General features: G+C 52.8%; 1 protein-coding gene across 1 annotated transcript in view; it reads right to left on the bottom strand.

Moving 5' to 3' along the window:
- Positions 1-15195, bottom strand: part of SH3RF3 (SH3 domain containing ring finger 3) — a 257852-nt gene extending 242657 nt beyond the window's left edge. The window contains exon 1 of the mRNA XM_079776959.1: positions 14408-15195. Coding sequence (XP_079633085.1) covers positions 14408-14830 — 423 coding nt within the window. The 5' untranslated portion in view covers positions 14831-15195. The remainder of the gene's footprint in view (positions 1-14407) is intronic.
- Positions 15196-22199: the final 7004 nt, after the last annotated feature.

Below are 22199 nucleotides of genomic sequence, written 5' to 3'. Positions count from 1 at the left end.
AAAGAATAAAGCTCAGGAAGAGCAACAGTGAGGACAGCCCACAATGATTAAGTGCTTACTATTCAGCAAGTCTCAGCACCTTTCAGGTGTGAACTCATTCAGCCTGCAGTCCTTTGAGGTGCAGGAGGCTCTTCTTGGTCCCCACCTTACAGAGGACACTGCACAAAGAGGTCGTGACATGTGCTCAATGGCTGGCACATGACGTGGGTATACTGCTAGGGTGTGAAGAGGGGTGTATGCACCCAGGCATTTGGGCCCCCGGGCTTCAACCTACCCGTGGCCCTCCATAGCCCTCCAGGGCTCGTCTGTTCCTTCCTGCCTCGTCCCCCTGTGGAAGCATCACCATTTACCACCACACTCTTGAGCATACGGGAACCACCCACCCAACACCAATAGGGTCACTGAAGCCCCCTTTCTACAGGGACACAAGCTCAGTGGAAGGTGTGGTGCTGACCCCGCTGTCCCCTGCATAAGCAAAAAAACCCAAGACCCAAAACCATCAGGGAAGGAGTTCCATAGAGGTGCTCTAGACGTGAGAATGCAGAAAAGGGTGGCTTAGAGTGAGGCAAGGGTCATTCAGCCCACGGTCAGCGGCAGAGGTAAAGGCGAGTACGTACAGCACAGCCCCCAAGGAGAGCCTGGTGGACAGAGGGTGTGTAAGGAAGCATGACACAGGCGATATGTGACAGGCTTCTCCCCAGCATCCCGAGAACAGAGGAAGAAGGCGTCTGTCCCTCAGAGGTGGACAGACCTTTGATCAATGGTGAGGAAGGTGATGGGCCTTGCATAGGCAAAGAGCAAGCATTAGGAATGAGCGTGCTCTGCAGGAGTAAAAGGGCAGGCATGGTTTTCAGGGCTGTGCAGCCGTGGGTCAGGTGGGAGCGAGACTGTGGACCTAGAACCTGGCCTGAAGGAAGAGTCCAGGGGAGCACAACAATCAGACAGCACTTTAGAGTGATCGCCCAGGCCATGGGCACAGGCAGCTGATGGGGAGCGTGGCCAGGAGGGATGCAGCCCGACACAGCAGGGTTGGGCTTGCCACATCTCAGAAGCAGAATGGAAGGAGTTAACTGTCTCTTCTAAGAGAGAGTAATAATAAAACTTGGTGACAGACAGAGCTGATGAGGGAAAATCAGAGATGGCCCAAGCCCCACAAAATGTGAATACTAGGTCAGGCCTTTACAGCTCAGCATTCTGCTTCCAGCTTATCCAGATACCCTGCCGTGACCCCGGAGACCACCCTGGATTTCTCAGACTGAGAACCAGAGTATGGAGCCATTGCCTTAAGATGAGCCCTGGACCACCCTGGGGTCCCCTGTCTCACCCACACACCAGAGCATCCGAGCTCCAGGAACAAAGGGAGGTGGGAGAGCCAACTCTGACCATCTCTTTTACCATTTCCCATCTCTCAGTTCTGAACTTCTGCATCACTGTTCTGTTGTGGTCATACTTTGCCAAGTTCAGGTACCAGTTTGGGTCTGACTTGTTCCGACGGCTGAGGATGACTCCACGCCAGGTGGCACCACGAGCTGCAGATGGGCATGAAGGCAGCCTAGACCCCCAAGCTCAGTAGGCTAAGGAGTCAGGAGATAAATGTCACTTTTAACCCTTCTTGCCCTATTTATATTTTCAGCTCAAAATAAGTCCCAAAGGCCAATTTTTCACACTTGCTATTTGGTTTGAAATTTTAAAAATCAATTTTTTCATAAGTTAGCTTCCAAACACAAATTGCTGCCTCATTTCTCACATTCATCTCACCCAACCCTCTCCACCTTATGTGCCTCAGCACCACTCACAGTTCAGGCCCTGCATCCCACACACAGAGAAAGCCAGAGGTCAAAAGTCAATGTCAAAGGCTCTAGGAAAACAAGGTCTGCTGATTCTGTGACTTAAGGCAGTTTTCATCCAAACTACCGTCATCCGTGCCTCGTCTGCACAATCTCTACTTAAAGAGTGTCTTTAAATTGACTTACTTTTTATTTGTTTCCAAATAAAACTTCACGTAACTACCATAATTTTTTTAAAGGTACTACCTGATGTAAATAGAAGGGAGCATTATAATAAACACAGACATTAACGTAACAGCATATCACCAGCCACCGCCTGGGACATTTGGCAGCCACTATGCTGGGTTCCCACACTTGGGTCCCTGTTTCCCTACCAGAAACATCAGCACCCCACTGGCACTCTCCCCTTCTTCCTCTTCTGTGCCAGGTGACGCTCCACCAGCCAGGATGCCACTTACGAGTCCTCCCCTATAACACCCTTCGCTGTGCCTGTCAACATGACAACTGGCATCTTGAAAAGTGACATCCTTGAAAATTCTTCAGCCTGATAAATTTCCCACTTACATTTGAAGAGTGACAATGACAGCCACCTTTCCCCACATTGACTGACAAGCTCACAGTGCTTTCTTCACTCAACGACAGTCCCTGATTACTTAGCAGGTAAGGCCAGTTGGACACCAACTATCAGAAAATAAATTTCAGCCTAACCCTGAGCAAACTCCAGAAGGAAGAGGCACGTGGCATAACTAAGGCAAAATGAGGCTTCTGAGATTGGGAGGAGCCCACAGACAGGTCACATCTAAGGCCTTTCTTCAGTGAACACCATTGTTGGGTTATAGGAGAGACTGCCAGGTCCTCTTCAGAGGGCATCCTGTGCGGCAGCCCTCTCCTGCTAGTGTAAGCCAGCACATCCCGCTCTGCTCATGGGTGCTCAGCCCCCACAGCCATGCCCGACAGGCTGGGGAGCCCTTAATGGGAGCTGGGCTCCCCAGGGGGCCAGGGCTGTGGAAAGTAATGGGAAACACACCTGGTTCCAGGTTTCGGAAATCAACTCAGTTTTATATGAAAATAAAAAGAATCATATTCTAGAACTAGAGGCCCAGTGCATGATTGAATCATGCACGTGTAGGGTCCCCTACACGCTTTTGCTTTTCGCGGTGGAGCTGGGTGCCTGTCTGCTGGTGCACCAGACCTTTCAGAAGCCTCCGGCTCGGCGGAGGCTTCTGAAAGGCCTGGTGCCGGAGCAGACAGGCACCCAGATCCCCCACTTTTGATGGTCCGTGGCCGCTGAGGGGGGCTACCCTGCTGTTGAGAAGCCCCCCTGCACCTCTCAACAGCCGCTGAGGGGGGCTGCTGCGGATACCTGGCTACCCTGCCATTGAGAGGCGCAGCTGGGTGTCCGCAGCAGGCCCCCTCAGCGGCCGTGGATCTGGCCGTTGAGAGGCACAGGGGGCGGGAGTCCCGCCCCCTGCGCCTCTCAACAGAAGGGTAGCCCCCCTCAGTGGCAGCAGATCAGTGCCTCTCAATGGCCGGATAGGCCACCCCAAGTCCCGCCCCCCAGCCTCCCGCTGCCCAATCGTGGGCGTAGCGGAGTGATGGTAATTTACATGTTACTCTATTATTAGATAGGATAATATTAATGTGAATTTCTAAGAAAATATAAGACCACAAGTGAACACCTGTTCCTGAGAAAAACATCAGCAGAAAGGGTATGGGTGGGAAGGGGGCAGCTGGCAAAGCAATGGGGCTGCACAGGTGACCCAGTCTGAAGGCACTGGAGTCCACCCAGACGGGACCTGGAAACAGCACCCAGCAGGAAGCAGCTTTCCCAGGAGGGCAGCCGCAGGATGGGGGCTGGGGACAACTAGCAAAAGGCAGGAGCAAGAGATCAGAGATGCCCTATGGGAACTCGCCTGAGACACCCAGGAGACTCAAGGACCTTGAGAAAAAGCTGGCAGGGCCTGGGAGGGAAAGGTGACCAGGTGACAAGGCAGAGGAAGTTCTGTGACTTCTGGTGCGAGCAGGGGCGGTTGGTGCTAACCTGGGGGTCGTGAAGAGAAAAGCAGCCAGCTGGCTATGTGCAGCCGCCTCTCAGTATGGCATGACCTTGCTGGGTGCCCACCAAGGACACAGCCAGGAACATTCCCAGCCACGGACACCAGATGTATCTATTGAGTCAAAGACGAAGAACTGCTGCCCGTGAAAACACCTGCGTGTGGGCAGGGCAATCAGAAAGAGACGCCCTCGTTCACTGGGCACTGCCCCAGTGCAGAACGAGACGCCTGTCCCCTGTGCACACAGCTCAGGGGAACAGGACTCCTGAAGGTACCTGTGGGAGGGCTCCAGGCCAGTTAATTCAGCTCAGCAAGGCTTACCAGGTGACCCTGTGACTGCCAGTGGCCGCTCCAGGTGGGCAAGTCCCCCTCAGAATCCAAGATCTGTCACCTCATTTGAGATGCGGGGGAAACAACTGAACTCCAGGAAAACAGCTCTCAGAGTCCGTGTAAAGGTGACACAGATGAAGTCCCAAATCCATGAGAAACACACGACAGAAGACACAAGAGTGCTGCTACGCAGGGCTGTCCTTTCTTCGGGAGCGTCTACTCTCAAATGCACGTGTGTGGACTACAAACTTGGTCCAGACAATCACTGCTCATGACAGAACTCATCCACAGGCATCAGGAACTTGGTGGATGAAGGTGAGCCCACTGGCTGTGTCTGAGGCGGTGGGAATTGAGCATGGACTGCATGCCTGCACTGGCCTCGATTCTCTGCGTGCCTCATCTCACACAGACGTGTCTGGCTTCAGTTGCCACTGGCCAGGCACGGGAAGGAAATAGGTGCGATTTTTAAGTTACATAAAATTTGGAGTATAGAGTACCAAGAGTTAAGGAATCCAAAGTTTTATTTGTAAACAGTATTTATTACTTACATAGGAATTTCTAAAACACATGCAGGGTGTGTAGGAGAAATAAAGGCTTGGAATTTAACTGTCAAAGAAGGCACAGTGGCTGCTATAGCAAGGACTTAATGCTGTTTTAAAAATGAGCTTGGAGCCCTGGCCGGGTGACTTGATTGGGTATCGTCCCATACACCAAAGTTGTTGGTTCAACTTCCAGTCAGGCTCATGCCTGGGTTGTGGGTTTGATCCCTGGTGGGGCCCATGCAGGAGGTGGCTGATTGATGTTCCACTCTCACATCAATGTTTCTCTCTTTCCCTTCCTCACTCTCTAAAAATCTTTTTTAGTTGTTAACCCTCACCCAAGGATATTTTTTCCATTGATTTTTAGAGAGAGTGAAGGGGTGGGGGTGGGGGGGGGGGAGACAGAGAGAGAGAAACATCAATGTGAGGGAGATACATGGATTGGTTGCCTCCCACACGGCTTGCAAGTGAGGTACATGCTCTTGACCAAAATTGAACCCACAATCCTTCAGTCTTCAGGCTGACGCTCTATCCACTGAGCCAAACCAACCAGGGCACTCTAAAAATCTTTTTTTTTTAATGAGTTTGGTGCTCCAGTTGCTGGCGAAGTAGCAACCAATTGTTGGGCCACATTCTAAAGACCAATATCATTTTTATCCCAAGTAGTTATTATAGTGACAGGTACATAGTAAGTGCTCAAATATGTGTTCAGTGAAGCAGAGGAGGAAGGCATTCCTATCCTCCTTCTTGAACACTGTGTGACAGTCTGACTGTGATCCCTGGTGTCCCTGGGCCTCCCACATCTGAGTGCTATGGAACACTTGCTGTCCTGTCCAGACGTCACAGCTGTTCCACTTCTACTACCCTGAATCCTAATTCATTAAATTAACATTAATTCACAGGAACGTTGTGCACCGATTCCATTAAGCAGAGATGCAGATGAACATCATAATGGTTAAAAACATAAGCACTGTGGCAGAGGAATCAACCCACCACGCCACTCCTCTCTCCATCCTCCAAAAGACCACTGATCTCTAAATGCCCTTAATCCACCAAGGGTCAAAGGTAAATTTAAAGAAGAAGGCAGAAACCTGTGAGTAGCACCCAAATTGTGCGACCATCTGATGTACTTTTGTATTCTAAATCCACTCAGTGAGAGAAGGGAGCCAGAACAACTTACACCATTCACTGCCAACACCTTCAGTTTGACACCCTGGTCTTTTATGGTTAACTAGAGGCCCGGTGCACGAAATTCGTGCACTGGGGAGGGTGTCCCTCAGCCCAGCTTGCACCATCTCTAATATGGGACCCCTCGGGGGATGTCCAACTGCAGGTTTAGGCCCGATCCCTGTGGAATCGGGCCTAAACCTGCAGTTGGACATCCCTCTCACAATCCGGGACCGCTGGCTCCTAACCGCTCACCTGCCTGCCTGATTGCCCCCTAACTGCTCCCTTGCTGGCCTGATTGCCCCCTAACTGCTCCTCTGTGGGCCTGATTGCCCCCAAATACCCTCCCCTGCTGGCCTGATCACCCCCAAGGCTTTTATTAGTATAGATATGACCCTGCACAGAAAATTTTACTAACCCTGCTTTACAATAAGGGCTTGACGATTGAATCATTAGTACCAGACACCAAGATTTCCTTTCTTTGAATAGTGGAGGGAATACTTATCTTGTCTTTAAGTTGCCCGGAAATTAAAATGAGATAATGACTTAGAAAAGTATAAAAGCACCATATAAAGACAACTGTCTTTTTAATGAAGTGGCAAAATGAAAAACACTTTTTATTCTCCCCTTCCTTCCTTTACAGCTTTTATTTAAACTTTGAAATTTATAAAAATTTCACTCCAATTTTCATTTCTTTACATTCAACATTATTTTGTATTGGTTTCAGGTTTTATATTAGTTACAGAATAGTGCTTAGACAATCATATACTTTACAAAGTGTTCCCTGATATTTCTAGTACCCACCTGGCATCATACCATCATTACAACACTATTGACTATATTCCCTATTTAAGTGACAATGGGTTTACAGGTTCCTTTCAGTCTTTCTTTTGTGTTGCTCGTCCTTCCTTTTCTTTCTCACTTCTTCCCTCATTTTCTTTATATAGTATCTCAATTGGCCATCAAAGCTCAGTGAAGGCACTGGGACACACTTCATCCATTTTACAGACCAGGAAACTGAGGCCAATTCCAGTTCGCTGTGGAACTTGACTCAGCACACAGGAAGCCCTCAGAGCCATGCTCTTTGCGCTTCCTAAGGGGCAGCCACCCAGCAAACAGAACAAACCTTCCAGTCAGGCTTCCGAGTCTCTTTCTCAAGCACCTCTTCATTGCGGATGCTCCACATTCTTTCCTCTCCCCCTATTCTTTACTGCCCCCCCTTCTCCGAAGCAGGTGGAAGGCTTCCCACTCACTGCCTAGGCATGCTCTGCTATGGGGCAGGGTGTAGCGAGCTTGCTTTTGGGTCAAGGCAGGAGCAGGAGTCACTGCCTCTGAAGTGTGAAGGCCGCCTGAGCGTGGCCAGTTAGCACTGGGAGCTTCTCTGAATCACATCAGTCAGTCCAGTACTCTGCAGTGCAGCACCCCTCCACTGAGGTGGCACCACCCCTCAAACCCTGCCTCAGGGGTGAGGGTCCTGGCCCTCTGCCAGGAGTCCTTCCATGCCCCTTGATCCCTGGCTGGGCCCACCCACGTCTTGGGGGCACTGCAGAACCTCTGTCTCTCTGCAGATGAGACAGATCCCTGCCCTAGGTCTCCGCAAAGCTATGAATCTGTGGCCAGAGGCCTGGTCTGGGACTCAGCAGCCACATGCCTGCAATGTTCCCAGGGACTCCAGGAGCGGCTGGGCGAGTCCCGCCTCACCTCCCCGGGGTGCCGATCTCCCCAGGGACCCCTGGGAGAGGCTGGATGGGCTGGCTACACCACCCGGGTTGCCGATATCCCGGCCACGCCCCCTAGGTTGCCGATCTCCCCAGGGACCCCCCTGAGAGGCTGGATGGGCCCGGCCACGCCCCCCCCAGGCTGCCGATCTCCCCCAGGACCCCCCTGAGAGGCTGGATGTGCCCGGCCACGCCCCGCCAGGCTGCCGATCGCCCCCGGGACCCCCCTGAGAGGCTGGATGGGCCCGGCCACACCCCGCCAGGCTGCCGATCGCCCCCGGGACCCCCCTGAGAGGCTGGATGGGCCCGGCCACACCCCGCCAGGCTGCCAATCGCCCCCAGGACCCCCGGGGAGCGGCCGGATGGGCCCGGCCATGCCCCCCCGCAGGTTGCAGATCTCCCCGATACCCTCTTGAGTGTCTGGGCAGCCAGGTCTCGCCTCCCCGGGGCAGCGATCTCCCCAGGGACCGCCGAACTAAGAGGACTGGGCGCCGCCATCTTGATCTTCTCAACGGCTGGATAGGCCACCCGGAGTCCCGCCCCCCAGCCTCCCGCCGGCCCAATCGTGGGCGTAGCAGAGGTGCGGTCAATTTGCATGTTTCTCTATTATAAGGTAGGATTAGAATTCCAATAGGGTACACATCAAGCACACATTTCTAATTCATCCAATCTGATAAAAAAAATGACCTTGGCTCTTCAAGTGATGGAATAAAGATCACTTCCTCTTAACTAAAGCCTTCTGATATTTTATTTCAAGAATATACCTCAAAAAAGAACATGTTAAACTGTGAAAAATAGACTAAATACAGATTGAACTGAAATACATTCTTGAAACAACTGCATAATTGAGACCCAGTTTCATCATGCTCCAGCAAGCAAGTGGGTCTGAAAGGCCAGATGCAGAAGCCATTGGCTGCGACCGTGCTCAGCTCAAGCACATCGAACAGTGTGATCTCGACAGTTGTGCACAAGCTACTGTCCTGGCAAATGGAGGAGCTGCACCCTGCTTTCAGGAGAGCCTTCAACCAGCTGTATCAGCAACTGAGTGCATTATTCTCCTCCACTGCCTTTTTAAAGACAGTTATAGCTTAGACATTTTTCACTTTAATGAAGCTCAGAGCTATCAATAACAAAGATAAAACTTGGAAGTAATTTCAAAGGTGAAACAAACAGGTTCAAACACTTGACTTACATGCTCATTAATGTTCAACAACCCAATCACAATAACCAAGGCCAACTTTGCATGTAAAGGCAAAGCATTGTATGAGATTACACACACATCCACACACATGCACCCACACACACACATCCAGACATACATCCACACACACATACACACACACACATTCAGACATACATACACACACACACACACACATCACTTACACACACACATCCAGACATATGAACACACACACATCCACATCCAGACACACATCCACACATCACACACACATCTCACTCACACACATCACACATACACATACACACACATACAAACATACATACACACATTCACACACACACATCTCACACACGCATCACACACACACACTCACAAACATACATCCACACATTCACACACATACTAACACACACATACACATACACACATACATTCACACATACACACACACACCCCAACACACACATTCACACAAACACACACCCCATTCTGCTAGGATACCATATAAATGAACCCACTAGCAGAAAGGTGGGCCCTGTGAAGTGTGCTTCACTGCTGATATGAGAACTCCAGATTTCTGTATCATTACAGCACTGAGATGACAGCTGCTCATGTGTGCTGGGCACTGCATGTACATTACCTCCTTCATCCAGTGAAGCAGGAGGAGTCTCTAGCTCTCTGATGAGTAGGCTCAGAACAGCTAAGCCCTTTGCCCAGGGGCACGTGGTGAGGAAGTGCGGAACTCCAGGCTGAAACTACCTGTGCTGGGACTCCCAACCCCTGTGCCACTTTGGCCACCCACCAAGTCCCCACTCCTTTCCCTCCTTCCTCACAGGGACCTTCCCTGCCTGCAGCCACATGCACGGGGGAGGCCCACCCTGTGCCCCAAGTCCCTGGCCGAGCTGCTGCTCATCCTGGCACCAGCCTGGGATGCGACCCTGGCCTCTGAGGTGTGAGAGGGAGTGTGTGAGGGTGGCCACCAACTTGGAGAGTGAACACCAGGGAAAGCAACCCTCCTTTCCTTGCTGGTGCTTGAGGACATGATGCCTGAGCCACCACATCTATCTCAGGACTCAGTGGGTGTGGCCAAGGGTGAGACCTACATGGTAGCAAAGCAGAAGGATGGACGAGTATGCATTCCTAAGGACAGACGGCACCATCTGACAAGCCACCCGCCCACTGCCACCCACACAGATGGCTCACATCGCCGGCACAGGCTGCCTGTGACTTGCCCTCAGAGCCGTAACTGGTATGATGCTCCTTCCTTGGGACCTGAGGCTTGCAGCCTGGGTTTGTAAGACGGCAGCCTCACACTCTAAGAGCATCTGCAGCCCTGGGGCAGACTGTGTCCATGGGGGTTGGTGCTGCTTAAGTTTGGGACCTTGGTTTCTAATTAACTGTGGTATAGACTGAGAGGAGGACTCTAACCACACATCCAGTCAGCCAGTCAATCTGAAGCCTCTTTCAAGTGTACTACCCATAGTAATCGTGTGCCCCTGAGGAGGAAACCCTCAGGGCCTCAGCTTCCCCACCAATGTGACTAGCTACTGGATGAGCTGAAAAATGGATGAGATATACTTACTTAAATAAGATATACTCAACCCCTGGCACACAGCAGGCACCCAGTGAACACCTGGCACATAGGAGGCACTCAGTTAGATTATTCACTAACGGCCACAAGTTGAAACACAACACTAGTGTGTCAGAGGTGCTGTTTCCCCCCCGGGGGCCTTTTGAAAACAGGTCTAAGAGGGACTTTGCTGTGACGCACCTGTCATGTCTCCAAAGCCTGGTGTCTGCCCCTTGTCATCACAATGACCACAAGTCAGCCAGCTGTCTGCCATCCTGTGAGCTGTCTGGCTTTTGGTGAAGGCTTCCAGGCACTGGGCCTCTTACTCTAGAGTCCTCATTGCATCCAAGACCAAACACAGCACAACACCAGACAGCCAAGCAGAAGAAAAGGGGCAGGGACAGAGCCTGAGAACCTCCTGACGCATCACTTCCGGCTCTCTGTCACTTTGTCCCCATATCAATTCCTAAGGGTCTGCAAGTAGTAACTGTCACCCACTTTACAGGATTATGGTGACCTTTTTATTTTAAACTAGAGGCCTGGTGCATGAAATTCGTGCACTGGGGACGGGGGTCCCTCAGCCTGGCCTGCACCCTCTGGCAATCCATGACCACTGGCTCCTAACTGCTCACCTGCCTGCCTATCTGATCGCCCCTAACCCCTCTGCCTGCCTGCCTCATCGCTCCTAACCACTTGCCTGGCTGCCTGATCACCCCTAACCACTTGCCTGCCTGCCTGATTGCCCCTAACCACTTGCCTGCCTGCCTGATCGCCCCTAACCACTCTGCCTGTCTGATCACCCCTAACCACTCTACCTGCCTGCCTCATCGCCCCTAACCACTCTGCCTGCCTGCCTCATCGCCCCTAACCACTCTGCCTGCCTGATCACCCCTAACCACTCTGCCTGCCTGCCTCATCGCCCCTAACCACTCTGCCTGCCTGATCACCCCTAACCCCTCTGCCTCAGCCCCCGCCGCCGAGGCTTTGTCCAGAAGGATGTCCGGAATGACATCCGGAAGGTCGTTCAGCTATCTGGTCTAATTAGCATATTATGCTTTTATTATTAAAGATATTAAGAAGTAGTCTTTGAATTACTCAATTTGGAACCTCACAAAACCCATTTAGGAAAACATGTCGCCCGTAAACATCTCCATCAATGCTGGTTAAAGATGTTAAAGGGGTCACCTTGTAAAACTAAAAACAAAACAAAAAACAAACTGGCTGAGAAACATAGCTCATATTTTAGCAATTGCAATGCTTAGTGCTGTTCAAACAGGACTTTTTAAAGATACTTTTTAACACGTAATGACAAGTATTGCAAACAGGCAAATGAAGAGACCAACAGTCCCAACCTTAGGCAATGGGTACTTGTAACTTGGTATAAAATTTCCAGGGGCTGCATAATTAACTGATTGGAAATGCACCTCCTCTCAGATGGCTCAGGTGAAAGGGAGAGGCTCTGCTAACCAGGTGAGGATTTCATGTGACTCTGATAACCAAAACCCTGATGAAAAACATGCCACAAAAGATGCGGGGGGGGGGGGGGGGGGGGGGACATGGAACTATTTCATGAACCAAACAGGAATGAACACATTATACATGATTCATTCCCAATGTCTACCTGTAACTAAATTAATAAACAATCTAAGCAGATATTTGCTTATTTACATACCTAAAAAGTTTACATATCCCAATTGGTCCAAAAGAAGGTTTAAGGGGCTTCTCATTGGGAAAATAGGGAACTGTCTGATATTTAGTCACCTGCTACTGAGGCATATATAGTATTTGCTGAATAATAAGATGAGTGCCCATCTAATTAAGAAACGCCGCAACATTCAGCTTTGCTATGAGCAAGTCCAATGGAGAGTAAAGTACTGAAAGCCTATTTGGAAGTGGTTTTCAGCTAAAGTCCGTCAAGTGTATAGGCTTGCTTAACGTACAACACTCCATGCAGGACTTCTGCTTGCCCAAGAAGACTTCCATTGATTGTCAAAAATCGGTGAATAAAAAACTTTACTATTTCCTCTCTGAAGGTGATCAAATATAAGATTAGATTTCATTCAGACTCTTCCTAGAAACTTAGTCCTATGAGGTGGGCCTGCAAAGAAGAAAGGACTGGAGGTCACACTTAGTTAACACAACAAACAAAAGAGGAAAAAAAAAATATGGTCAAACGCTCCTTAAAGCTCCGGAAGCATAAACATATACTGAGAGCTACCTGTGCCTATAAAGTCAACCAATAACCCCAAACTCCACTCAACAAAATATTAACCTCCTGCTCCTAAGAGGCATTACTAAAAGTTCAACCCCTTGACACATTTTTTAAAAAATTCTACAAATGCCACCACAAAGTTCAAAGAGCTGAGGTTACCTCCTAACCTCCTGATCAAAGGCAATTCCCATAAGATGAACTGGGAGGATATCTTAAACACATGGTCATCAAAATGTTTTACTAGAAGCATCATTCCAAATATTATTTACTTCTCTGACCTTTAATTATGATACCTAGATAACAACAGCAAGGGCAGAGAGGAAAAGTTGGAAAATATGCAACAACACTTGTAACTGAATTTAATCACAATCAAAATCAAAGAAAAACTTAATTCCTCTTCAGCAGTGATCCCAAGTATAAATATGCCTTGACCATTCTTGACCACCCATTCTTCCTGATTCACAGAGCAAAGTATGGCAAAGCAAAGTGTGCTATTTAACCCTAAAGCTCACCCTCCAAGGGTTTAAGTTCCCAACCTCAGAGATGCTGCAGTACTGAGTGATTCAGGTGGTAGCATTTTCCCAGAATCTCAATATTATACACATTGGAAGGATTATTTAAGTAGTTTATGCACCACCAGCTCCTTAAATGGTCAAAAGTACAGGAATACGGTTGTGTTCTCTAAAATGAGTAATCGCAATAGATTGAGAATGTATTTTTTCCTTTAAGTGGGCTTTTCTACATTTAAAGAAAATATAAAACGTGACTACTTTGTTTCTCACACCAACATCCCGTGGACTATCTACCCCTCCCCCACAAAACAGTTCCCAAGGTGGCAGAGGGTGTGAAATTACACGTTCTAAGTAGCCTTTGAAATCAAATCACCAAAACCCTCAAGATAAGGTCTTTGACTGAAATAGAAGCAGTGGGTGCTGTACAATGTAGTTGCGCGCGCGCACACACACACACACACACACACACACACACACACACGCAAAACAACTCAAAGACCCGGGAATGCAACCCTGCCTAAGAGCCCAGGAGAGGACCAGGGCTTCCAACAGACGGGAGTCCAAGAAAAGATGGGCCAGCACTCCTCCCATCTGCAGGATAACCTCTTCCCTCCTGTTAAACAGTTTGTACTTTGTGTTCTGCCTGGTCACACACTTCCCTCTGCCCAGTCCTCCCTGGCCAGACTACCAGGCAGGAGGCCCAGTCTTCCCAGGAACCAGAACCTGGAAAACATTAAGCACAAACTTTACCCAGGCAGGTGGAGGTGTGCAGAAGGATAGTCTGGAGGTCTAGGGAAAGAAGGTTTTTTCTGGAACGATAGAAGGGGAGCAAAGTTTAGGGGGGGGCGGGGGGGGGGGGGGGAGAACAGCCCCAGCCAGCAGAGGGAATAGAGGTGACCCAGGGACAAGAAGACCTGCCCACCCCTGGGAGGATGGGACGTTGGCACACCGATGAACATGTAACAAGGTTCCCTGGGAGCACGTGGCACCACGGAGCAAGCGCAGTTGGTAGGAAAGGAATTCTAAGGGAGAGGATGGAAGGAAGGCAGGTGCATACAGGAAGTTCAGAGGAAAAAGGGTAGATTGGGAGGAGGGGGGAAGAGACGGTGTCCAAAAGTTGGCAAGTGGAACTTGAAGGGTTACACTCATGGAGTCCTTGGAGAAAAGTAAGTTAGAGAAAGAATAGCAAGGAGAAGGTAATTGGAGAGCCACCTGTGTTCTCCCCCCAGCCCCTCACCACGGCTCCCCACACCTGCAGGGACACGGACACACACACACACACACACACACACACACACACACACACACCCTGGCGCCAAGAAGGCTACCCACCTTTGCCAGGGGCGCGTTCCTGCCGGTCGTCAGCTCCTGCTGACTGCCAACCTCCAAAGGGAAAACTGGTGAGCCCGGGGCGCTGCCCGTCGCACGGCCCCCGCCACCCGCAAGCTCGGAGGCCGCCCCCCAGCCGGGGCCAGCGCGCGCGGGAGGGCTGGCTGCAGGGCTGGCGCCGGCTCGGGGCCTCTGGCGGATGCCATCCAGCAGGCGCACCAGCAGGATGTTGGCGGGGAGCTCGTCCACGCCGCAGCCTACCAGGATGCGGCACTCTGGGCAGCGCAGCTCGCGGCGCGAACACAGGATGCTCTCCAGACAGCGGCGGCAGAAGGTGTGCTGACACGGCAGCACCTTGGCCGTGGTGTCCAGCCGCTCCAGGCACACGGAACACTCCAGCAGGTCCAGCAGTGACGACTCGTCCATGTCCTCGCCCGCCGCCGCGGCCGTGACCGTCGCCCGCTGCCAGCGCCACAGCTCGCCCGGCCTGTCGTCGTCGCCCTCGCTCTGCGCAGCGGCGGCGGCCGCTTTGGACGCGCATCGCCTGGACCCGCCGAGCAGCTTGGGGGAGGCGCCGGCGGCGGCCGCGCGCCCCAGTCTAGGTCCCGGGGCCGGAGGCGGGCCCACCGCCGGCAGCGGGCATCGGGACGGCGCCAAGGCGGCCGCCGGGGAGCCGGGCTCCGCCAGAACCGCCTCCACACCGGCCGGCGGCCCGAGGCTTGCTGCCGCCGCGGTGCGGAGTGGCACACCGACTGGCCTGCGTGGCCGTGGCGGGAACTGGCGTTCCGCACCCAGCGAACCAACTCCGGGTCAACGGAGCCTACCTGTCCTTCGGAGCGCGACGACCGCAGCTACCGGCTAACCATGGCTGCGGAGGTCCGCCCCGCGCAGTGCTCCAGGGGGGCCGCCGGGCCGTCACGCCGCGGGCTCTGCGCTCCAAAAGGCCTCCAGCGGCCTGAACCCCCACGGCAGGAAGGAAGGGGAGCGGCGGGTCAGGGCCCGGGGAGCAGCGTGCGCGCTTCCCGGCACCGCGGTGAGCTGCGCTGCACGCGCGGCGCTCCGTGCGCCCTGGGCCCGCCCGCGCTGGCGACCCGCAGTGGGTTCAGCCGGACCCTTTCTCCTCCTCCACCGCAAGCACGTGCGCGGGGAGCGGGAGGTCACGGTCACGGAGGGCCGTGGGAAGGAGATGCGCGGTCCGCCGAACCTCCCTTCGCACAGGCGCACGCTGGCAACGATTGCTGTCTCCGGGGCTCCCTGGAACTCCGAGCCTGCCCTGCGGCGAGGCTTGACCTTGTCCCCTCCTCCCAAAGTCTTCCCTTCGCTTCTCCGTGAGCCTCGGGCAGAGCCGTCTCCTCCCAACGCTGCTGCGAAGGAAAAGTTTGGTAGGTGTTATCTCGACCGCCTTCGCCAGCGCCGGCGAGCAGCTCGGGGCACAGCCAGCACCGGGCGTCCACCGCGGCAGCTCCCGGAGCTCTCCTGTCGGTCTCCTTTTCAGACGGCGCACAGAAGCGACAGCCCGGGAGCCGTGGGCGTGTGGGTGCGGGGACGCCCGCAAAGCAGGAAGGGAAGGCGCTCGGGTTGGCTAGGGCGCCCGGGCTTGGTGCCGGGTCCTCCAGGCGGCTGCTGGCTCTCTCCGGAGTCGCGGTCGGAGGCAGGCGCCGCTGACCGCCAGACCCACATCCTCGCGCAGGTCACCGGGCTCCGCGCCGCCTCCACACACCCGCGCGGCTGGCGTCGTGCGGGGGACCCAGCGCCGGCTCGTGAACCCCGCTGCAAAATCTCCTCGGCTGGCGCATTGGAGAGGAAATCTGTGTTCTTCTTCCCTACTCCCCCGCTTCTGCGAGCGTCAGAGAAACGGAAGTACGTAGGGAGGACCCGGAGAAGCAGGGAAGTTTGGCGGTGGGCTGGAGACTGCTGTCAGGGATTTCCTGCAGTGCGCTGCCCCCTCGTGGCCGCTGTGTGTTCATTCCCGGCCCAGCTTAAACCCTGGTCCATTGGGCGGCAGCTCCACAGCCAGGTTGTTGCCAGGGCAATGTCAAAAGAGGCACTCAGGTCCCGCCTAGCAGTCAGCCTAACCTGTGGTTTGTGAAGTTAAGTGTAACTTGCTTTTTAACTTTTAAGGGAGAAAATAATATTTGTTAAGGCTTAAGTGCCAAGAATGTGCCTATGAATTATCCTATATAATAAAAGGCTAATATGCAAATTGACCAAACGGCCCAGTGACTGGTCGCTATGACGCACACATGAAATCATTATGAAATGATTTCATAATTATGAAATCACTGAGGCTGAATTTTGTTAGTTTTGGTATCTCCAGAACTATAAGCTACATATTTTTACACTGTAATATCCCCAGTGCTTAGGACAGTGCCTGGGTGGTTTCATAACTATAAGGTTCACCTTTCTCACATGTACAATGAGGTTAAAATAATTATCTCACAGGGCTGTTTAGAGGCCTGGTGCACAAAAATTCATGCACTCTGGAAGGTCCCTCAACCTGGGCACATAGTAGGCTCTCAATAAATATTTGATGAATTAATGAAAAGAAGTTCTCAGAATCATCCATCACCTAGTGGTAATTTGAACACTCAAATCTTAGCATCTTAATTCCAAGTCTCCTGAGCTCATTCAGGCTACCAGTTCCTGGAAACTTTGCTACTGATGGCAGCAGGAGGTCCTTCCCAACATGCTTTGTGGACATCCCACAGTAGTGTGGATATTGTTCACATCAGCACAGGCAACTATGTGAGACAGAATGCGTCATGGAGCTGCCTGGCTAGCCGGAACCTGGGAGCAGACGTCCCAGGAGGCCCAGAAGAAGGGAATGCACATCCCACTGCACAGAAATGCCTTCACATTCTCTTTTCACTCTTTGACTGGCTCAGGAACAGCAAAAGGGGATTTTCCAAAGGATCTGTTGGCAGAAAAACGGCACCAGGTATCAACTTCAGTTCAGCAACCTCAGTCCTTGAGTTCTGGATGAGAGAAGAATTCAGATCCATGACTCCAATTATGAGAAGTTTATTTAGAAAGTCACAGAGATAGAAGTGAGCCATAGAAGAAATGGGCTCAGGAAACAGGTTACAGCAAAATAAGGACCTTTGGAGCTTAGGGGAGAGATGGGAGGGGGAGAGAGCGCGCCCTGGGGAACGAAAGGGGTGGGAAAGGTGCAGAATGCTCCCTAGAGAGAGCCACACTGGGTCCTCCATCCCAGGGCTTTTATCTGAGGTCTGAGGGGAGGCTCTCAATAGAATATTCATCAGCTTCCCATGTGTCTCATCAGAGTCCTGGTCTCCACTGACTGGTGGCACCAGAGGAGGGGGGTCATTAGTCATTGCAGCTAGTCCTGATGTCAGCCAATGGGGTGGCTCAGCCTGGTTTTGCTGCTTTTGGGGGGCCTGGAGCTGAAACACAGCTGAGGTCTAGATGTCATCTCCAAGGCTTACTGCTTAAAGGAGTGGTCATGCAGGGGCTTGGACTTTTGCCCGTTGCTACACACCCAGGGTTTTCCACCCTGGTGACCCTCTGCATCTGGCCCATCATTCCTGCTCTGCTCACGCCTGTCTAACTGCCTACTAGAGACCCAGAATGCTAAATTCAAAACCATGTGGCAGGGACATGGGACACAAGGGGGAGCATGAGGGGAGCCCTCAGACACTGGGAAGGCTGGCAGAGAGCAGGCTACCTATGATGACATGTCCTGGGAGCAACAAAAACCAACTTTTGCTAGGTTTTCAAATCAATGATGAGGATCAGGACCCCATGCTGAAGGCCATGTTACTGCAGACCACCCTGTGTGTCTTACTCTGCACTCTTCTCTGTGTGATGACATGCTCCTTCCCTCTCTTGGAGTAGCAGGCTCTACTTCCCACTCATGTGATAGGAAACATGGTCAGTGCTGCAGAGCCTTGCACCCGGGGCTTCAGCCACTGACATGGGCTCCTCTGACACTGTCACAGGCTGGAAGTCTTAGAACCATATCAACAAAGCTTGGACCACATGGTCACTCTCTGGACCAGTGTGTGCTGGCCACAAGAGCAGGATCATATGAAAACGGCCAGCACACTCAGGAGTCACACAGGAGAAGTGAGAGTTTCCAGAACAGGTGGCATGTGAGGCAGATAGAACCACAGATGCCTGTGCCCATGTTGGGGGCCCAGAACCACCTCTCTGTCCTCAGTTTCCCTCTCTATTATGCACAACTGGGGCCACAAAAGCAAACACAGGATGGCTGAACACCACATTTCTCAAACCTTTTGTCAGCCCCTGACTTAACCTACTCCCCAGCACAGACAGGCTGGGCAGGGCGATGCTAGGCCACAGAGCATGGTGGGATTGCAGTGAGCTGTTCTACGCCTTGCAAAGGAGTAGGTGCTGCTCAGCCGCAGCCTATCACATGCTGCCTTGAGAAAATGAGGGTCCAGCATTGCCAGACCTTTCTACTTTTCAAGAGAAGTTGGAAGGCCTGCTTTTCATGTGAGATTGTCTGATATTCAACAATTGGCAACCAATTCAGCTCTCAAAAAACACCATGTTAGCCAAATAAAATGAACATGTGGCCAAATTGGCCCACAGGCCACCAGTTTGCAATTTCTGATTGAAGTAGCCAAGTAAAATGCACTACAGCATAAAGGAATTTAAGGCCATGAACTAAATAGTTGAAGTATTACAAATACAGTTTTATGTTACTCGGTAAATCTGCACATGTTCATTCAGTCAATCATACAAGTCAATGATTGAGAAGATCTGGCTTAACAGTCATTCATGTGAAGTTTTTTGGAATTCAGCTGACCACAAGCATAATATGAGCCAACATGAGTCATCAGTGTAGTATGGCTGCCTAGAAAAGTAATGAAATCTTAAGATGCATTAATGGAAGTGAAGGAGGAAGATACAGAAAGAAATTATCTCATTGAGCCTCAATCTTGTAGATTTCATTTGTGGGATTACTTTCAATTCTAGGAGCAAATTTTTAAAAATCTTTATTGTTGAAAGTATTACAGATACTCCTCTTCCCCCCTGCCCCTATTTTGCCCCCCTCCACCAGGTTTCCCCCACAAGGCCTTCACCACCCTATTGTCTGTGTCCATAGGTAATACATATCCTATCTAATAAAAGAGTAATATGCAAATTAACCATCACTCCACTACACCCACCAGCCACACTCACCAGCCAATCAGGAGCGAGTATGCAAATTAACCCAACCAAGATGGCTACGGCCACGAAGAGAGCAGGAGGGAGGCTTGGGTTTCCCCAGCGATGGAGGAAGCCAAGCTTTCCGCACACCCTGGCCAGCCCAGGCCTCCCCTCAAGGCTACAAAGTTTCAATTATAGAAGATAAATAAATCTCAACAGAAATGGCTGCCGCCACAGAGCTAACAGAAGGCTTGGCTCCGCTCCAGGCTACAAAGTTTTAATTGTAGAATATAAATAAATCCCAGATACCAGGGCCTCTGCTTGGGTTGTGGCTGGCCTGAAAACCACCACAGGCCCCTTGCCCAAGCTGCCCCATGCCCCAAGGGAACACCCAACCTGATCTGGACACCCTTCAGGGCAAAGCAGCTGGCCCCCACCCATACACCAGGCCTCTATCCTATCTAATAAAAGAGTAATATACAGATTGACCATCACTCCAAAGCACAAGATGGCTGCCCCCATGTGGTCAAAAATCCTGCCCCCATGTGGACACAAGATGGCCACCACAAGATGGCCAGCAGTGGAGGGCAGTTGGGAGGGACCAGGCCTGCAGGGGAGGGCATTTGGGGGTGATCAAGCCTGCAGGGGAAGGCAGTTAGGGGTGACCAGGCCTGCAGGGGAGGGGAGTTAGGGTCAAACAGGCTGGCAGGGCAGCAGTTTGGCATCAATCAGGCTGGCAGGGGAGTGGTTAGGGGGTGATCAGGATGGCAGGCAGGAGCAGTTAGGGGCAATCAGGAAGGCAGGCAGGCGAGCAGTTGGGAGCCAGCAGTCCTGGATTGTGAGAGGGATTTCCAACTGCCCTTTGAGGCCCCATCCTACCGGGATCAGGCTTAAACAGGCAGTTAGACATCCCTCGAGGGGTCCCACATTGGAGAGGGTGCAGGCTGGGCTGAGGGACACCCCCCCCCCCCCGTGCACGAATTTTGTGCACCAGGCCTCTGGTCCTATCTAATAAAAGAGTAATATGCAAATTGACCATCACACCAAGACACAAGATGGCGACCCCCATGTGGTCAAAGATGGCTGCCTCCATGTGGACACAAGATGGCCACCAAAAGATGGCCACCACAAGATGGCCTGCAGGGGAGGGCGTTTGTGGGAAGTTAGGGGTGACCAGGCCAGCAAAAAAGGGCAGTTGGGGGTGACCAGGCTGGCAGAGGAGGGCAGTTGGGGGAGACCAGGCAAGCAAGAGAGGACAGTTGCTGGGACCGAGGCCTGCAGGGGAGGGCAGTTGGGGAGATCAGGACTGCAGGGGAGGGCAGTTGGGGGGGACCATGCCTGCAGTGGAGAACAGTTGGGGTGACCCAGGCCTGCAGGGGAGGACAGTTGGGGGAGACCAGGCCTGCAGTGGAGGACAGTTGTGGGCAATAAGGCCAGCAGGGAGGGCAGTTGGGGGAGACCAGGTCAGCAGGAGAGGACAGTTGGGGGGGACCAGGCCAGCAGGGGAGGGCAGTAGGGGTAGAACCAGGCCTGCAGGGGAGGGCAATTGGGAGGGACAAGGCAAGCAGGGGAGGGCAGTTTGGGGGACCAGGCCTGCAGGGTAGGGCAGTTGGGGTGGACCAGGTCAGCAGGGAAGGGTAGTAGGGGGGGAACCAGGCCTGCAGGGGAGGGCAGTTCAGGGGGACAAGGCAAGCAGGAGAGGGCAGTTGGGGGGGACCAGGCCTGCAGGGGAGGGCAGTTGGGGGGACCAGGCCTGCAGGGAGGGCAGTTAGGGGTGACCAGGCCAGCAGAGGATGGCAGTTGAGGGAGACCAGGCCAGCAGGGGAGGGCAGTAAGGTTAGAACCAGGCCTGCAGGGGAGGGCAGTTTGGTGGGACAAGGCCTGCAGGGGAGGACAGTTGGGGGGACCCAGGCCTGCAGGGGAGGGCAGTTGGGAGCCAGCAGTCCTGGATTGTGAGAGGGATGTCCAACCACCCGTTTAGGCCCAATTCCAGTGGGATCGGTACTAGTGTGGTCGGATATCCCTCAAGGGGTCCCAGATTGGAGAGGTTGCAGGCTGGGCTGAGGGACATCCCCCCCCCCCCCGCCCGTGAATGAATTTCGTGCACCAGGCCTCTAGTACTATATAATAACAGAGGAATATGCTAATTAGCCAGGATGCCAAAACATCCTGATCACTTAGCAGGCGGCATGCACAGCAGGAGGGGGCGGCCAGGGACTGCCATCACCAGTAGGGCCTCCGCCTGGCCCAGGGCGGGCACCCGTGGAGGTGCGCACAGGCCCACCCAGCACTAACATGATGCTGCTCAGCCCGGGGGCGGCCTCCAGTGGAGGCACACGCAGGCCTGCCCAGCGCTGACGTAAGCTGCCTGCATGCGTCCCCGCCCAGTGCTGACGTCACGCTGCCTGTGTGTGTCCTCGCCCAGCGCTGAAGTGAAGCTGCCTGCCTGTGTCGCTGACCTGGGACGTGACGCTGCCTGCATGCGTCCCTGTCCAGAGCTGATGTGATGCTGCGGGGGGGGGGGGGGGGGGGTTGGGGGGGGGGGATGGGGCTTGTCGGGTATGTGGCCGGCCAGGTCTGGGTCTTGCCCAGTGGGGTTGGGGCAGGCCAGGTCTGGGTCTCAATTGATTCTGAGGCATGCACAGGTGTGTGGGGTCCT

The sequence above is a fragment of the Cnephaeus nilssonii genome (assembly GCF_951640355.1).
Source record: "Cnephaeus nilssonii genome assembly, chromosome: 7".
Lineage (NCBI taxonomy): Eukaryota > Metazoa > Chordata > Mammalia > Chiroptera > Vespertilionidae > Cnephaeus > Cnephaeus nilssonii.
The sequence above is the reverse complement of the archived record's forward strand: the minus strand, read 5'-3'. Positions and strand labels throughout refer to the sequence as shown.